Source organism: Pongo pygmaeus, chromosome 6, assembly GCF_028885625.2.
Source record: "Pongo pygmaeus isolate AG05252 chromosome 6, NHGRI_mPonPyg2-v2.0_pri, whole genome shotgun sequence".
NCBI classification, from domain to species: Eukaryota; Metazoa; Chordata; class Mammalia; order Primates; family Hominidae; genus Pongo; species Pongo pygmaeus.
Window position 1 is genome coordinate 142,560,350 of NC_072379.2, and position 12,269 is coordinate 142,572,618.

Sequence of the window (12,269 nt, forward strand, 5' to 3'; positions counted from 1 at the left end):
CTGGAAGAAAAGGTCGCCAAAGGCACTGTGCAAAAGACGCAGGTGCCCTGTTGCTCAACAATCACGCCCCCATGGTGTCCGCCGACTCCCTCTGGCAGAAAACCTTCTATTCCACAGCACAGCTTCCTCGTCCTCCAGTGTCCAGGTTACTCCCTAGGAAGCACATCCTCCCTCTCTCCACTGTAGTTATTGACTTGTCCTGCCAAAGGTCAGCTCTACCCTGGAGCTGCTCTAGCCAGGGCTTCTCCTGCCAAGAATCAGGGCTCAGAGCAGCTAGGTCACTGGGTCACTCAGACACCAGCCCCCTCTTGGACTGGTTCTTCAGATGTCTCTCCTAGGGGTGGAGAGTTAGGAGCTGAGTGTCAAGATGGCAGGGCTCTTGAGTGCTGCCCGCACTTGGGAGAGTCACATCTTCACCCTCCCCAAATTAGCAGCAGGAAGCCTGGCTATGCACTCCATTAGCGTGCTTTCTCTACAAGGAGAGACCAGGTGCTGTGAGCATCCCCAAACCCTTGCTCTGTACCCAAGGTTTTTCTCCCCCACCCTGCCATCCCGTATGCCTTGTTTAATTCTGCCATTGTGCCCCCGCTCCGACATTCTCCTCCTTTGCCTCCCCTGTTCCCAGTCTCCTCCATCCCCCAAATAAGACACTCACAGTCAGAGGATGCCACCACATTCTGTTTAGTGTCATTGAACACAGCCTGTAGCCTTCTCCAGCATCACATCCCTCCCACTTCCCCAGGCCAAGAGAGATGCTGAAGCCTGGGTGGGGGACTGGCAGTGGGCATTTGAGCCCATGCCCTTGTGTACATAATCTATAATATTTATATATATTGATATAGAATTCTCTCTGTAATATATGTCATAGAATCTCTCTTGGGCCTGGGGTGGGAATGTCACATTAAGAAAACATGCTAAGACTGGCCATAAAAATGGATGTTTCCCAGACCTGGAGGATGGTGTGTGGGATGTATAGGTGAGGTCGAGAAGAAGATAATAAACTCATTCCCCAAGATCCCCTCTTCAACACAAGGACAAGAAGGAAGGTGTGTGGTGGGAGAGGGGACAATGGAGGGGGAGGAATGGAAGATTTGGATTTTCATTTAATAAAGTCAATTGAAAATGAAAGTGCACCCCCCCTCCAAAAAAAGAAAATCATTTAGCAAGAGCAGTTTCATTCACAAGAATACAAAAACAGCCCTGTTCCAGGACTGCTGTAAAACGTGCTGCACAGCCTTAACCCCAAAGGAAAAGCAACCCTTTCCCACCCCGAAACAGCCTCTTCCTGCACATGCCCCTCCCCACCCCCTGAAATAGACGATAAGCAACCCCCATGCACCCTGTCCCCAGCACCAGAAGAGTCCTAAGATGGTCCCAGGCCAGCTCCTCAGTCTCCCTCTTCAGAGCGGGTGGGAGCTCCTTGCAGAAGACAGACCCCCACCTGACTTCCGTCTGCAGCAATATGCCAGCACCCTGGGGAAAGCAGGTTCCTGTATGAACCCTGCTAGAGTCCTTCAGACCTTTAGTCATCTTTTGTCAGGGACCATTTGGCTTCCTTGGGAAAGGGAAGGAGGGACGAAAGCTGCTGTGGTCTACCTTTCCTAACCCCCCCGGGCCTGAACAAAAACGAACTGTCATGAATGAACGCACTCACTGGGTGAGATGTCCACCGTGGTCTGGGGGGATAACATGGGCACTGAGAGGATGAGACGACAGGAAGAGGTGATGTGGGAATAGCGCAGATTGGAAAAGGTGAGAAACCAGGGACCCCATGGAAGGAAGGTCACATGAACATGCAAAACCCCAGAGCCTGCAGCAGGAGACGGGTGGGGAACAGCTGCCAGGGCGGGCATGCTAGACCACCTCTCAGAGCTCCTGGAAATGAGGTCCTGGGACATGGAGTCAGCACATGTTAGCAAGCACAAGAGGACTCTTCCCCTGTACAGGCAGCATTCAGTTAGGTGACTGCACCTGCCTTGGCTCACCTTGCCTACGCCCATGTTTCCTCCAAAAACCAACCTCAAGATAACCATTGTCCCCCTTCCATGGAAGACACGGAACCCCCTGCCCTGCTCGCATCCCAGAAGTGTGTGTAAGAGAGTATGAACTTGATGGCGGGACAGGATCATAGATGGACAGAAACACCCCAACTCTCAACCTTCTCATTCCAAAATAATAAGTTCTGGGGCCTAGGGGTGAGGGCAAAGTTTGTGCCCAGGGCCAGGAGAGGACGACAGTGCTCCCTTCCAGCAGAGGATGCAAGTGGTAGGACTCCCGACAGAGTGTGGGTAGGACACAGGCCTGGGAGCTGGAGCCTTGGAAGGGCGTGAGGAAAGAAGGAGATAGGGCAGTGAGCCTCTTAGGCCTCTCTCTCCTACCCAAACTCTGCCTGTGCCAAGGGCTGGGGAAGGGCCACCTGGGCAGTGGCAGGGCCAAGTGCTCTCCAACCCCACAGTGCCACTGCTTCGCTCTGCCCATCCTCAGCCTGTGCTCTTACGGTAGTGCTGGGGCGCATATGCTGCTCAGTCCCCACCAGCATGGATGCCAAGTGTGGGAGGGCAAGCTTGTGCCTCACCATACACCATCCTGGAAGGAAGAATCCGCTGATCTTCCTATCTTCCTCCGGTAGGAGGCCTGGGGAGGCAGGGAGGACAGCTGTGAGGCTGTTTGGGAGTCCTGGGAGGAGCTGAAGAAGGGGCAGAAGGTGCCGAGTGCCCACCCTGGCCCTCAGCTGCAACCCTGCCTGGCTGAGGGAGTGACAGCACCGGACTCCTCCCTCCACCCCACTCAACCCTGAGTGCCCAAGAAGTTATAAAAATGTAGAAAAGGCAAAGAGAAAAGTGTAAACAGCTTCAGAGGACAGGGGTGGATAGGGGGAGACAGCCCTCATGCTCCCCCTGCTGTTGGCGACACCTGCATCCTGCGTCGGTGTATCCAAGACGGGTGTCCCCACACCCTCCTCAGGGCCAGGCTCCCGGAGCAGGGATGGAAGAAAGCTGAAAGGGAAGCAAGAGCTGGAGCAGCCAGCGCTGACTGGGTCTTTTCCCAGATCCTTAGGATCTTCCTTTAAGCCATGGGATATTCAAGATCCCAGAGCAAGGGGCTGTGTTTGTTCTTGGTCTCCTCAGTGATTCTCTTGTCTCTGGGCAGGCCTTGATAGAAAGAACCACATCCGTGCCCCCTGTAGATCTCAGCTGCCACATCCACCTCCTCCTTGACTCCTGATCTCAGAAGCCAAATGACCTGCTGAGGCAGCCTCTCCACCCTCCACATGGACGTGCCCTTCAGGCAGCCTCCCCTGCGCCTGTCCAGCCATGTCCAACAGCCCCTGAGGTCTGTTCTCTCAGTAGGGATGAGCTGGGGCCACAGCCAGAGAAAACAGAGTTGGGAAAAGCAAGAGTGAAATGGAGAAAGGAGGCATTCAGACAGCACAGTTACAGCTCCTGGAAGACGAAATCGGGGCGTGAAGAACTGAGATCCAGTCTTGAGCACAGCTGCGCTGCCCCCGTCCTCAGGATGCACACACTGGAGGCTTTGTCGGCACAGACCCAGAAGCCTACAGCCCAGGTCCTTCTCCACAGCCACACCAAGCTCACAGCCATCTAGTTGCCCGGGTCTCAGTTCCCAGGCCTGTGGGTTTCTAGAGTGTAAGCCTGGATAAAATCCCATCCTGGTCCTCCATTTCCGGGAGAGGACTGGAAGCTCCTGGGTTCCCCAATGTTGTCTGCCCAGTTTCAGCTGTACTGCTGGGGGGAGGGAGGGTATGGGTCACAGCCATGGCCCTCAGGTGGGAGTGGAAGGCAGGGCATCGGGGGAGGAAACTAGTTGTTGGCCTCGCCTTCCTCCTCGTCAAAGGACTGCACACCTGAGGATGTGACATCAGACACCTTCCGGCTGAGAGCGGTAGACATCTCAGGGTCTTCTCGTGGGGAAAGTGACTCCAGGTCCCGGCATCCCGCATCCTCTTCCTCCTCAGGGGCCAATGGCCTCTTCTCCTCCTCAGCAGGGCCCCTTGCCAGGTCCACTGCGCCTACCCCCGGAGCCCAGTCAGTGTCTCCCCCCAGCAAAGGTGGAGGCTCCAGAGCAGAGTATCCTGAAGCCGGTTGGGAAGGTCCCATTTCATGCAAGCTGGGTTGTGAATCATCAAATGCAGGCCCAAGATAGGATCCTGTGGCCGGAGAGGCAATGAGGGACTGGTCGCTGGCTTCCCAGGCATCTGATGACCCCAGACAGTACATACCCTGGGACACGTAAGAGTGAGGCCATCCATCCATGGGTGCTTGAGCCAGGGCATCTGGAAAAAGAATCATGGAGGTCAGCGGGGCCGCAGAATGTCAAGGGCAGGAATGACAGCACAGACAGCACAAGAGACAGCTAAGAGACAGCACAGAGAACCGGGAGTAAGACACAGAGCGCACAGGGAGTAGGGAGGACAATGGGAAAGCTGAGATGGACAAGGAAGTCTTAAAAGAACGGAGCTGAGTGGAGGCAGCTGAGATAGTTGGGGAGGCCTCATAGGCTCCAGAGTTTGGATTCTGGAACATCTCTCACCCTGACTCTCCATCAGTTCCTGGTAGTTGTCACTGTAGTTGCAGCCCAATGGCTCCTGGGTGGAGTTCACACTCATGTCCTCACCATCCATGGAAGACCAGGCCATGAGTGTGGCCTCAGAGATAGCAAACTGCTCCATGACGCCTGCGGGAAGAAATGCAACGACCACAAAATACCTCAGGGAATCCTTAGACACGTGCGTGGGGTAGGAAGACATCTTAGTGCAGCACTGTTCAGTAGAAATATAATGCAAGCCACTTATATCATTTTAAATTTTCCAGTAGCCACATTTAAAATTAAAAAGAAACAGGTTAAATCAATTGAAATAATAGATCTTATAAAAAGATTTTCATCTCAACGTATAATCAAAATAAAAGTTATTAATGAGATATTTTACATTCTTTTATTCATATGAAGCCTTTGAGATCCAGCTGGTATTTTACACTTACAAGCACATCTCCATTCAGAATTCAAGTTCTCAATAACCACATGAGGCCAGTGGCTAATGTATTGGACAGCACAGCCTTTGTGTATGTCCCCAGAGAAGGGAGAATTGTGGGGGACTTCCTAAAAAATCAGATTTAGGATTCCTAGCGGAAAGAGTTAGGGGTCTTCTGGTGAGATATCCTAAGAGATTCAAATTTGAGATTTCCAGATATTTATCTTTGGAGGTTTTGAGGAATTGCAGTCTAGATAGTAGATTTCAAGATCAACAGAGAACCCCCAAGAGAGCATCGTGGGCTTGTGGGTCCACCATGATATAAAACTGAAAGTTCAAGGGATCGGAAGGAAAAGGGGATGGGTAGACTTGGGGATCCCTGTTCTAGTCAAATCCATGAGCGTGTTGAAGCTGGTACTGCTCCCTAGAGGGTACCCCCCACCCTACATGTTTGTCACCCTCTTCACTGATATTTCTCCTCCTACCCATACCACCAACACGATACTTCCTTTCTCTTCCAGAACTGTCCCCTTCTAGGCATCTTATTTAGACCTGCACTACAGCTTGGCCACTCTTGTAGGCACACTGCATGCCTGTTATCAGATCTACACTACTTTCCTGGAACTAAATCTCTTCTGTAGGCCTCCCATCTCCTCACACAGTTCCCTTAATCTTCTAGTGGTTGTCACAAGTAATGAATCTAGTAGGCGAATTCATGACTCGAAATGCTAAAGGGCAAAGACTAAAAGAGATTCCCAAGGCCTTTCTTTCTTTCAAAGACCAAGGCCTGCCCATTTTTTTCCCTGCACTTGAGGAAGTTCAGGTTTGGATAGTCCCATGATGAGGAGAGAAGGCATCTGGGATGGGTGGACCCACAAATCCCATCTAATTCCATGCATTTTCTGAGATGATTATAAAAATATGTTTGAGGGCACTTATTTGAATTAGCACATCAAAATACTTAGAATTAGAGCTGTTTGGGAAATGTCAATCTATGGTCAAAGTATGGATGGAGCTAATCCTGCCATAGGGGATCAGGTTGGAGGGCCAGTCCCTGGCCATCCTGCAAGTGTGTCTCTTGAGGCTTTAGGGTACATGTACCTGCTAGAAAACGTGCCTCCTTCTCGCCATCGCTGAGGTCGGAGTAGGCATCCGTATCCCTGCGCACGGCCTCATGGCTGTGTTGTGGCTGAACAGCTGGTGTCTTCCCCCAGCCCTGCCACTCAATCATGTGGGCCACCCGGCCTTGCCCCATGGCTGTGGGCTTTGTCACATGGTCCTTCATGCTCCGTGAGATCCCTATGGGGCCAGACATTTCCCACATCCTCCAGAATACCACACAATACCCATAACCAGACCCTCCCCGTTCCCCCCACCCCAGCCCCATGAGACTCCATCCCACTGGGCCAGGCTCCCCTAAGGACTCCAAAGATGGGGTGGTGGGGGGAATGGCCTGGAGGATGGGAGGCTTGACAGAAGGGTGAATAGGTCAGGGTGTGGGGATGAGGGTCTTCATCAACCTCGAAGGAGCAGGGAGACTGAGCCAAGGAGTCTGTCAGCATTATTTTGTCTGAAGGCATTCCTACATTGGGAGTCTCACCTGAGAATGATGACTTGGCCAGGGCCCCAATGCCATAGGCGTTAGAGTTTCGCTTAAGCTTCGGAAGAATGGAAGTGGTGTCCTCCATGGAGAGCTGGGATGGGAATGTGGGAGGAAGGGCAGAGGAATAAGAAGGGACGGGCATGCTTTATACATGGAGGAGGTTCATGGTTTCCAGGAAAAAGCATTCGAGCTAGGACAGATGATAAGGAAAGCTACTATACCCAAGAGTCCCAAGGAGGGATATATCCCCAGTGCCCTGGAAAGCTGGGGCACAGGTTGAGAACGTGAAGGCTCACAGTGCCTGTTGGAGCCAGGGAATACCATGCTGGTTGGAAGGTGCAAGGGAGAAGATGAGGAGGAGGAGTTCGGGAGGATGGGGAGGTCTGGGGGCAGCTGCACTCACATTGATGCCGTCCCAGGAGAAATCAGTTCGAGTTTGCTGTGAGGAGAGAGGAAAGGGAATGAGCATCCCAGTCATTGGCAGGAATGCAAGGAAGCCCCCTTCCTCAGAGGGCCTTCCAGGAGTGCGGGATGTGGGGAGGGCTTTCCTAAGGTTGATGCCGCTAACTGGGTTCTCCGTGTGGACTGCTTGGCATGTGTTGTGAGAAGCGTTCTGTAGAAGTGTCAGTCTGAAGGAGTGTTTGGGTTGTTGTCTTGGAATTGAGGAAGTGCCGGCAGCCAGAGACTTGGGGTAGCTGAGTGGGGTCTCACCTCAGTCGATGGCCGATGGAGGCTGCTCCCATGCAGTGAGCTGGTGCTGTCCATGTTGATTTGATCGACATCCTTCAGGCCCTTCCAATCCACTGCAATCACCTCGTTCCCTGAGGGGGCCAGAAGGTTAGCTGCCCGCCCTCACCTCCCTGTGCAGCCCAGGCGACACCCTGGGGCCAGCCCTTCACACCCCTTCCTTACCCCAGCTGTCCATTTCCTCTTATATCCCTGCACTCTCCAAATTCTAGGGGAGACAAGTAGTAATGCTGAGCCCAAATATTCAGTTTTAGCTCAACCCAGAATAGCGCACTCAGAAAAAGTGATATATGGCCTTATTTGTTGTTGTTTATGTGGAGGGGTCAGAGGTTGGGTTTTATCAGGCAACCAATTATTCCATCCTGAGGACTCTTGGAGGGTTTCTGTATGGGAGCTGGGCTTTTTCTCTCTTACAAGTCTACAGATAAGGGCAGAACTGCTCTAGTGAGGAACTTTTCTCTATGCTTAGGGTGGAAGGGATGCGTGTCCCCCCGTGGGCCCTTCCTAAGAGTCCGTGAGTCTGACTAACTGGAAGAGGACTTCCTGGGAATCAAGGCAGGAGTTGGATAGCAAGGAGTTGGGTGTGTCCTCCCAAAAACAGTGAGCAGAGAAACCAAGCGTGAGCTGGAGGCATTTCACCTGATTGTGGGGAGACAAGTGATGGATTAAAGTGGAGGGAAGGTGGGGAGCGGAAGGAGAAAAGAGAACTTTTTAAAATAGGAATTAAGAAAATAGGAATTCAAGTCAGAGAGAAGACAGAAGACGGTGGGAGGGGTGGACAGGGTCTGAGGGCTACGTGGGAAACTGCAGGACTCGGGAAGGAGGGTCCTTGTTAGAGCCGGGCCAGAGCTCCTGGTGGAGGGAGACTCCTGGACTGAGGGCAGGATGGTGCTCCGGAAAGTCTTGGGGAAGAACTGCTTGGGTCTTCATAAAGGGACTATTCAAGCAGCAGAGGGCTGCCAGAACCATCTGACCGTACAGACCCTTTATACTCATGAGGTTTTACAATTGTGGGTTTAGGGGTCGGCTCCATTTTTGGGAAGGGGAGCATTGAATGGGGCTGGGCACGAGGAGGCGTTCAGCACATCAGCAGGGCTGGGGGAAAGGAAGGGGCTTGTGGTGAACCGGACTGAGGAGGGAGGACCCTCCAAAGTTGGCCTGCTGTCCCCTGGGGCTCCGCGGGGTGGTGACTGGGGGAAAAGAGGAAAGATGGCCCTCAGGACACAGCAGGAATGGGGCAGGTGGAGAAGAGCCTGAGGAGAAGGGAGACAGGGGAGGGCGGGGCGGGGGGGAGAGGGGAGCGGGAGGTGGCCTTTGTGAGAGACGGAGAGCTGAGTCAGAGCTGTGGGGGGCAGCGGGGAGGGAGAGAGCCGCGGAGAAGGGGTGAAAGCAGAGGAGGAGGGGGTATCCGTGGAAATAAACCGGGTCTCAAGGAAATCAGGCTTCTGGAGAGTGAGTTTGTTTGTAATAATAATACGAATTATTCTCTCAGCCTGAGGTCACCGGCAGGTGTAGGCGGGAGAAATTGGGAGTTGGAAAGGGGAAGAATGGGGGAGGGGGTGGGAGAGGGCCGGATGAATTCGCTGAGCGGCGAGAGTGGAGTGGGTGCCTGGGTGGGGGTCGGGGGCGGTAGCCAGCCAGAAGCTGGAGGGAGAAGATGGATTAGGAGGCGCCTGTCTTCCCTCCCCGCGTCAAAGGTAAATAAAGAGCCGGCCCCGCCCCGCCGGCCCCCGCTGACAGGTGCAGGCGGGTCCCCGGCCGCCAAGGCAGGGCCGGCCCCACCCTCCCGGGCCGCGGGCTCCCGACCCCTCTCAGCGCCTCGAAGCCCCATCTCTTCCCCGCGTCCCCCAGCCCCTTCCCTCCACCCGGCCCTGGCCCTGTCCCTCCGGGCGTGGAACCTGGGCTTATCCCGCCCCCGCCCCAGAGGGGAAACGCACGTGAACAAAGCGAATCGCAGGAGGCAGGAACGACAGTAAAAGGCAACGGAGAGGGAGAGAGAGATGGGGCAAAGCACCCGAGCCAGATGGAGGCGGCGGGGGGTGGCGTGGGGGGCGTGCGAAAGAGACTCGGGGCTGGCGCGGAGGCCGAGGGTCCTTCGCGGGGGGCTGCTCCGGAGTGGGGGATGCGAGGAGGCGCTGGGGACGGCGGAGCAGAGGCGGATGGCCTGGAGGGGCAGGGATGAGGGGACCGAGCGTCGGGCCGAGCGGCGGAGGAGAGGAGAGGAGGGCGATGGAGAGGATGCAGAGGACCGCGCCTGCGGGAGGGCTACGGGGAGAAGGAACCGAGCCGAGCGGGATGGCAGCCCCGGAGGCGCGAGAGGAGAGCGGGCAGGAAGAAGGGACAGAGGGACCGCGGGCGGACGGAGGGAAAGTGAAGGAGCTAGCAGGGCAAGGCGGGTGCGGAGCTGGGCGCCCGGGGCGCGAGGAGAGGGATGGGGGAGGGGGTCGGAGGGCGGCCCGGGGGGCCCAGCCCTGCCCCCGCCCGGCCGCGGTACCCACCCACAGTCCGGGAGCCGATGCAGCCCATGGCTCCGGGGGCCGCCGGGCCGGGCCCTCACCGACTCGGGGCGCGCGCCGGGGGGAGCACCGGGAGCCGCGCCGCCGCCCCAGCCGCTCTGCAGCGCCGCGGCTGTCTCCGCTCGGCTCCGCTCCCCCCTCCCCTCTCCATCCCTCCCCACGGCAGCTCCGTCGCCGCCGCCGCCGCCGCCGCCGCCGCCGCCGCCTGGCTCCCCCGCCCCGGCTCGGCTCTCCGCGGCCGAGGAGGGGGCGGCCCGAGGATTGGCTGCGCCCCGCGCCTCCCCGCCCCTGCCCCGGCCTGCCGCGGCGCTCCCTCGCGGATCTGGGGCCCCCGTGGCCGCGCCCCCCGCCCGCCCGTGCCAAGCCCCGCTCCCGGGGCTCTCGCCTGGAGAACCCCGGCTTGGGTTTCAGGAGCCGAGGCACGAACCCAGGGCCTACCCCGAGGTTCTGGTTGATGGATTTTGCGGGCCGGGGGCAGGGGATGCCCTGAGAGAAAGTGGGGTGGTGGTGAGAATAAAGCCGGGCCAAAGGGCCTTTGGCCACCAAATTCCGCAAACACTTGTTTTCTTCCTGGGGCCGCATCTGGGACACACATAGGAACGTGATTGGACACAGCTTTGGGCTCTGCGTTTCGAGTGCGCTATTTTGTCCATCCAAACAGAACGTGAAGTCTTTGCAAGTGAATCGTGTAGTCCACTTCTCTGTGCTCGCTGGACATTCAGGGGTGGGTGTGGGGATGTGCAGATAGTCGACCTCCAGGCCTGGTTGGGGATGGGAGAGTATGAGGAGGACAGTTCATTCGCAGTAGACTAACAACAATGTCAGGACCCGAGGCTGGCTAGGAGACATCGTCTTGAATCCAATTTAACTTTTCTGAGACGTGGTATTCTCGAACAAATGAAAGCAAGGCGGTCTCGAAGCAGCAAAGAGAGAGAAAGATTGGCCTCTGGCTAGTGGGACTGGGCCAGGTAGATACCTGAAGCCCCATGGGGAGGAGATGAAGGTCTAAGTTGCAAGGGTTAAATGAACACTGTGGTTACAGCAGGTAAGAAGTGGAGTCCAGAAAAGATGCATGAGAAAGGGCAAGGAGACCCTTTTGTCTAAGCTGTACCCAGAAAGCCCAAAGTGTGAGAGAGTGGGCAGGTGGGCATTCACAGAAGCAAGTGCCCATCCAGGCTCTGACTGCACCTCACCCACTTTTAGGTCCCTCTGAGGTTGCAGAGAGAGAAGGCAATGGGCCAGGGGTCCCTGGTGTGGGCTCCTAACAGGGAAACTAAGTCTTATGGATGCAACTTTCTAAACTTTAGATTATGAATGGAGAGCTACATCCCATGGGGTGGCATATGAAGATGTGCGAGAAGAAGACACTAACAATTGAATTGTAGATTGAGGAGATGGGATTATGGTGAGAGAATCCATCTTCGGTGTATGTGCGTGAAGAAATAAGCCAAATCTAGATCTATAAAACCGCGGGAAGGAAAGAGATAATAATCAGTTGCAGGTCTGCTTAGATTTTAATCGTTTAGTGTAGTTTGTGGCAGGATCTGATACCTTATTTCAATAGTGGAGGGAATTAGAAAGCATTTTCTTTTTTCATATCTACTATTATTGGTTATATAAAAGAAGTATCAAATGGTTTCTGCTTTCATGGAATACACTGTCTAGTTGCAAAGGAAAGAAGATGGAGAGATCATTAAAAAAAAAAACAAAACAAAAGAAAACAAGGAGACTCCATTATTCTAGCAATGCCCACACACCCCTATTATTTGAGCAGAGAAAACGCTGACAGGGGACTGGCCAGGTAAGGAGGAACGGATCACGTGGCCATTATGCTCTTGCCTTCCCACCTGAAACTTCTGTCTCCTTATGGCTCTCCCTGAGTAATACATATATTTATATATGACTACATATCTCTTACTGTGGTTCCAACTTGGATGCAAACCCCTCCCCTTGGTCTCCTTAACACAACTATATAAGGCTGCATTTATCCAAATGATTTAACATGAGGGATTCCAGGTCTTGGAGACTCAGTCGCATCTCGCATTCTGTCTTGAAGGTATTTCCAGTCCCTCCCCACTACCCACACAAAAAAAGTAAAATATTCTAGGCATATTCCTGGCCAGCTTCCTTCCTGCTCCCTACAGGTCTTCTTATACAAGGATTCTGCTACTTCTCACTAGTTAGGGCCATTGTCCCAGTCTCCTTGCCAAAGAGGTCCAGGGCACAAAAAAAGTTTAAGAACCTCTGGACTTTAAATACATACTCGGGGAGAGGGGGTTCTCTAATTCTGCAGGGGCTTAACCCCGAAATAAAATGATCAGGCAAGACACTTACCCCATTTTGAAGCTGGGGTCCCCAGGAATAACTGTAGGTACTTCGGTGGTACCTGCAGGATTGAAAGAAGGTACCAAAG

At 54.5% G+C, this 12,269-nt stretch overlaps 1 protein-coding gene across 3 annotated transcripts; it reads right to left on the minus strand.

The window, feature by feature from the left end:
• Nucleotides 1-665: 665 nt before the first annotated feature.
• On the minus strand, nucleotides 666-10,764 carry FAM131B (family with sequence similarity 131 member B). Of its 3 annotated transcripts, none has more exons than XM_054494381.2 (7): nucleotides 10,295-10,764; nucleotides 7,305-7,414; nucleotides 6,997-7,032; nucleotides 6,591-6,684; nucleotides 6,092-6,289; nucleotides 4,552-4,695; nucleotides 666-4,294 (listed from the first exon to the last, which is right to left on the minus strand). In XM_054494381.2, the coding sequence occupies exons 1-7, from the start codon at nucleotides 10,449-10,451 to the stop codon at nucleotides 3,822-3,824; spliced, it is 1,212 nt and encodes a 403-aa protein (XP_054350356.2). In that variant the 5' UTR covers nucleotides 10,452-10,764; the 3' UTR covers nucleotides 666-3,821. The 3 variants fall into 3 exon arrangements, with proteins under 3 accessions (XP_054350356.2, XP_054350353.1, XP_054350354.1); XM_054494378.2 differs by lacking the exon at nucleotides 10,295-10,764 and adding an exon at nucleotides 9,839-10,027; XM_054494379.2 differs by lacking the exon at nucleotides 10,295-10,764 and adding an exon at nucleotides 7,506-7,524.
• Between the last annotated feature and the right edge of the window lie 1,505 nt (nucleotides 10,765-12,269).

What these genes read in the sequence shown, in the direction of transcription:
- FAM131B (XM_054494381.2), bottom strand. Translation starts at nt 10,451, where the DNA reads ATGTGTGTCCCAGATGCGGCCCCAGGAAGAAAACAAGTGTTTGCGGAA. An exon ending in GGCCAAGTCATCATTCTCAG is followed by an intron (nt 6,290 to 6,590) that starts GTGAGACTCCCA and finishes CTGGCCCCATAG; the next exon opens with GGATCTCACGGAGCATGAAG. An exon ending in GGAACTGATGGAGAGTCAGG is followed by an intron (nt 4,295 to 4,551) that starts GTGAGAGATGTT and finishes TTCTTTTTCCAG; the next exon opens with ATGCCCTGGCTCAAGCACCC.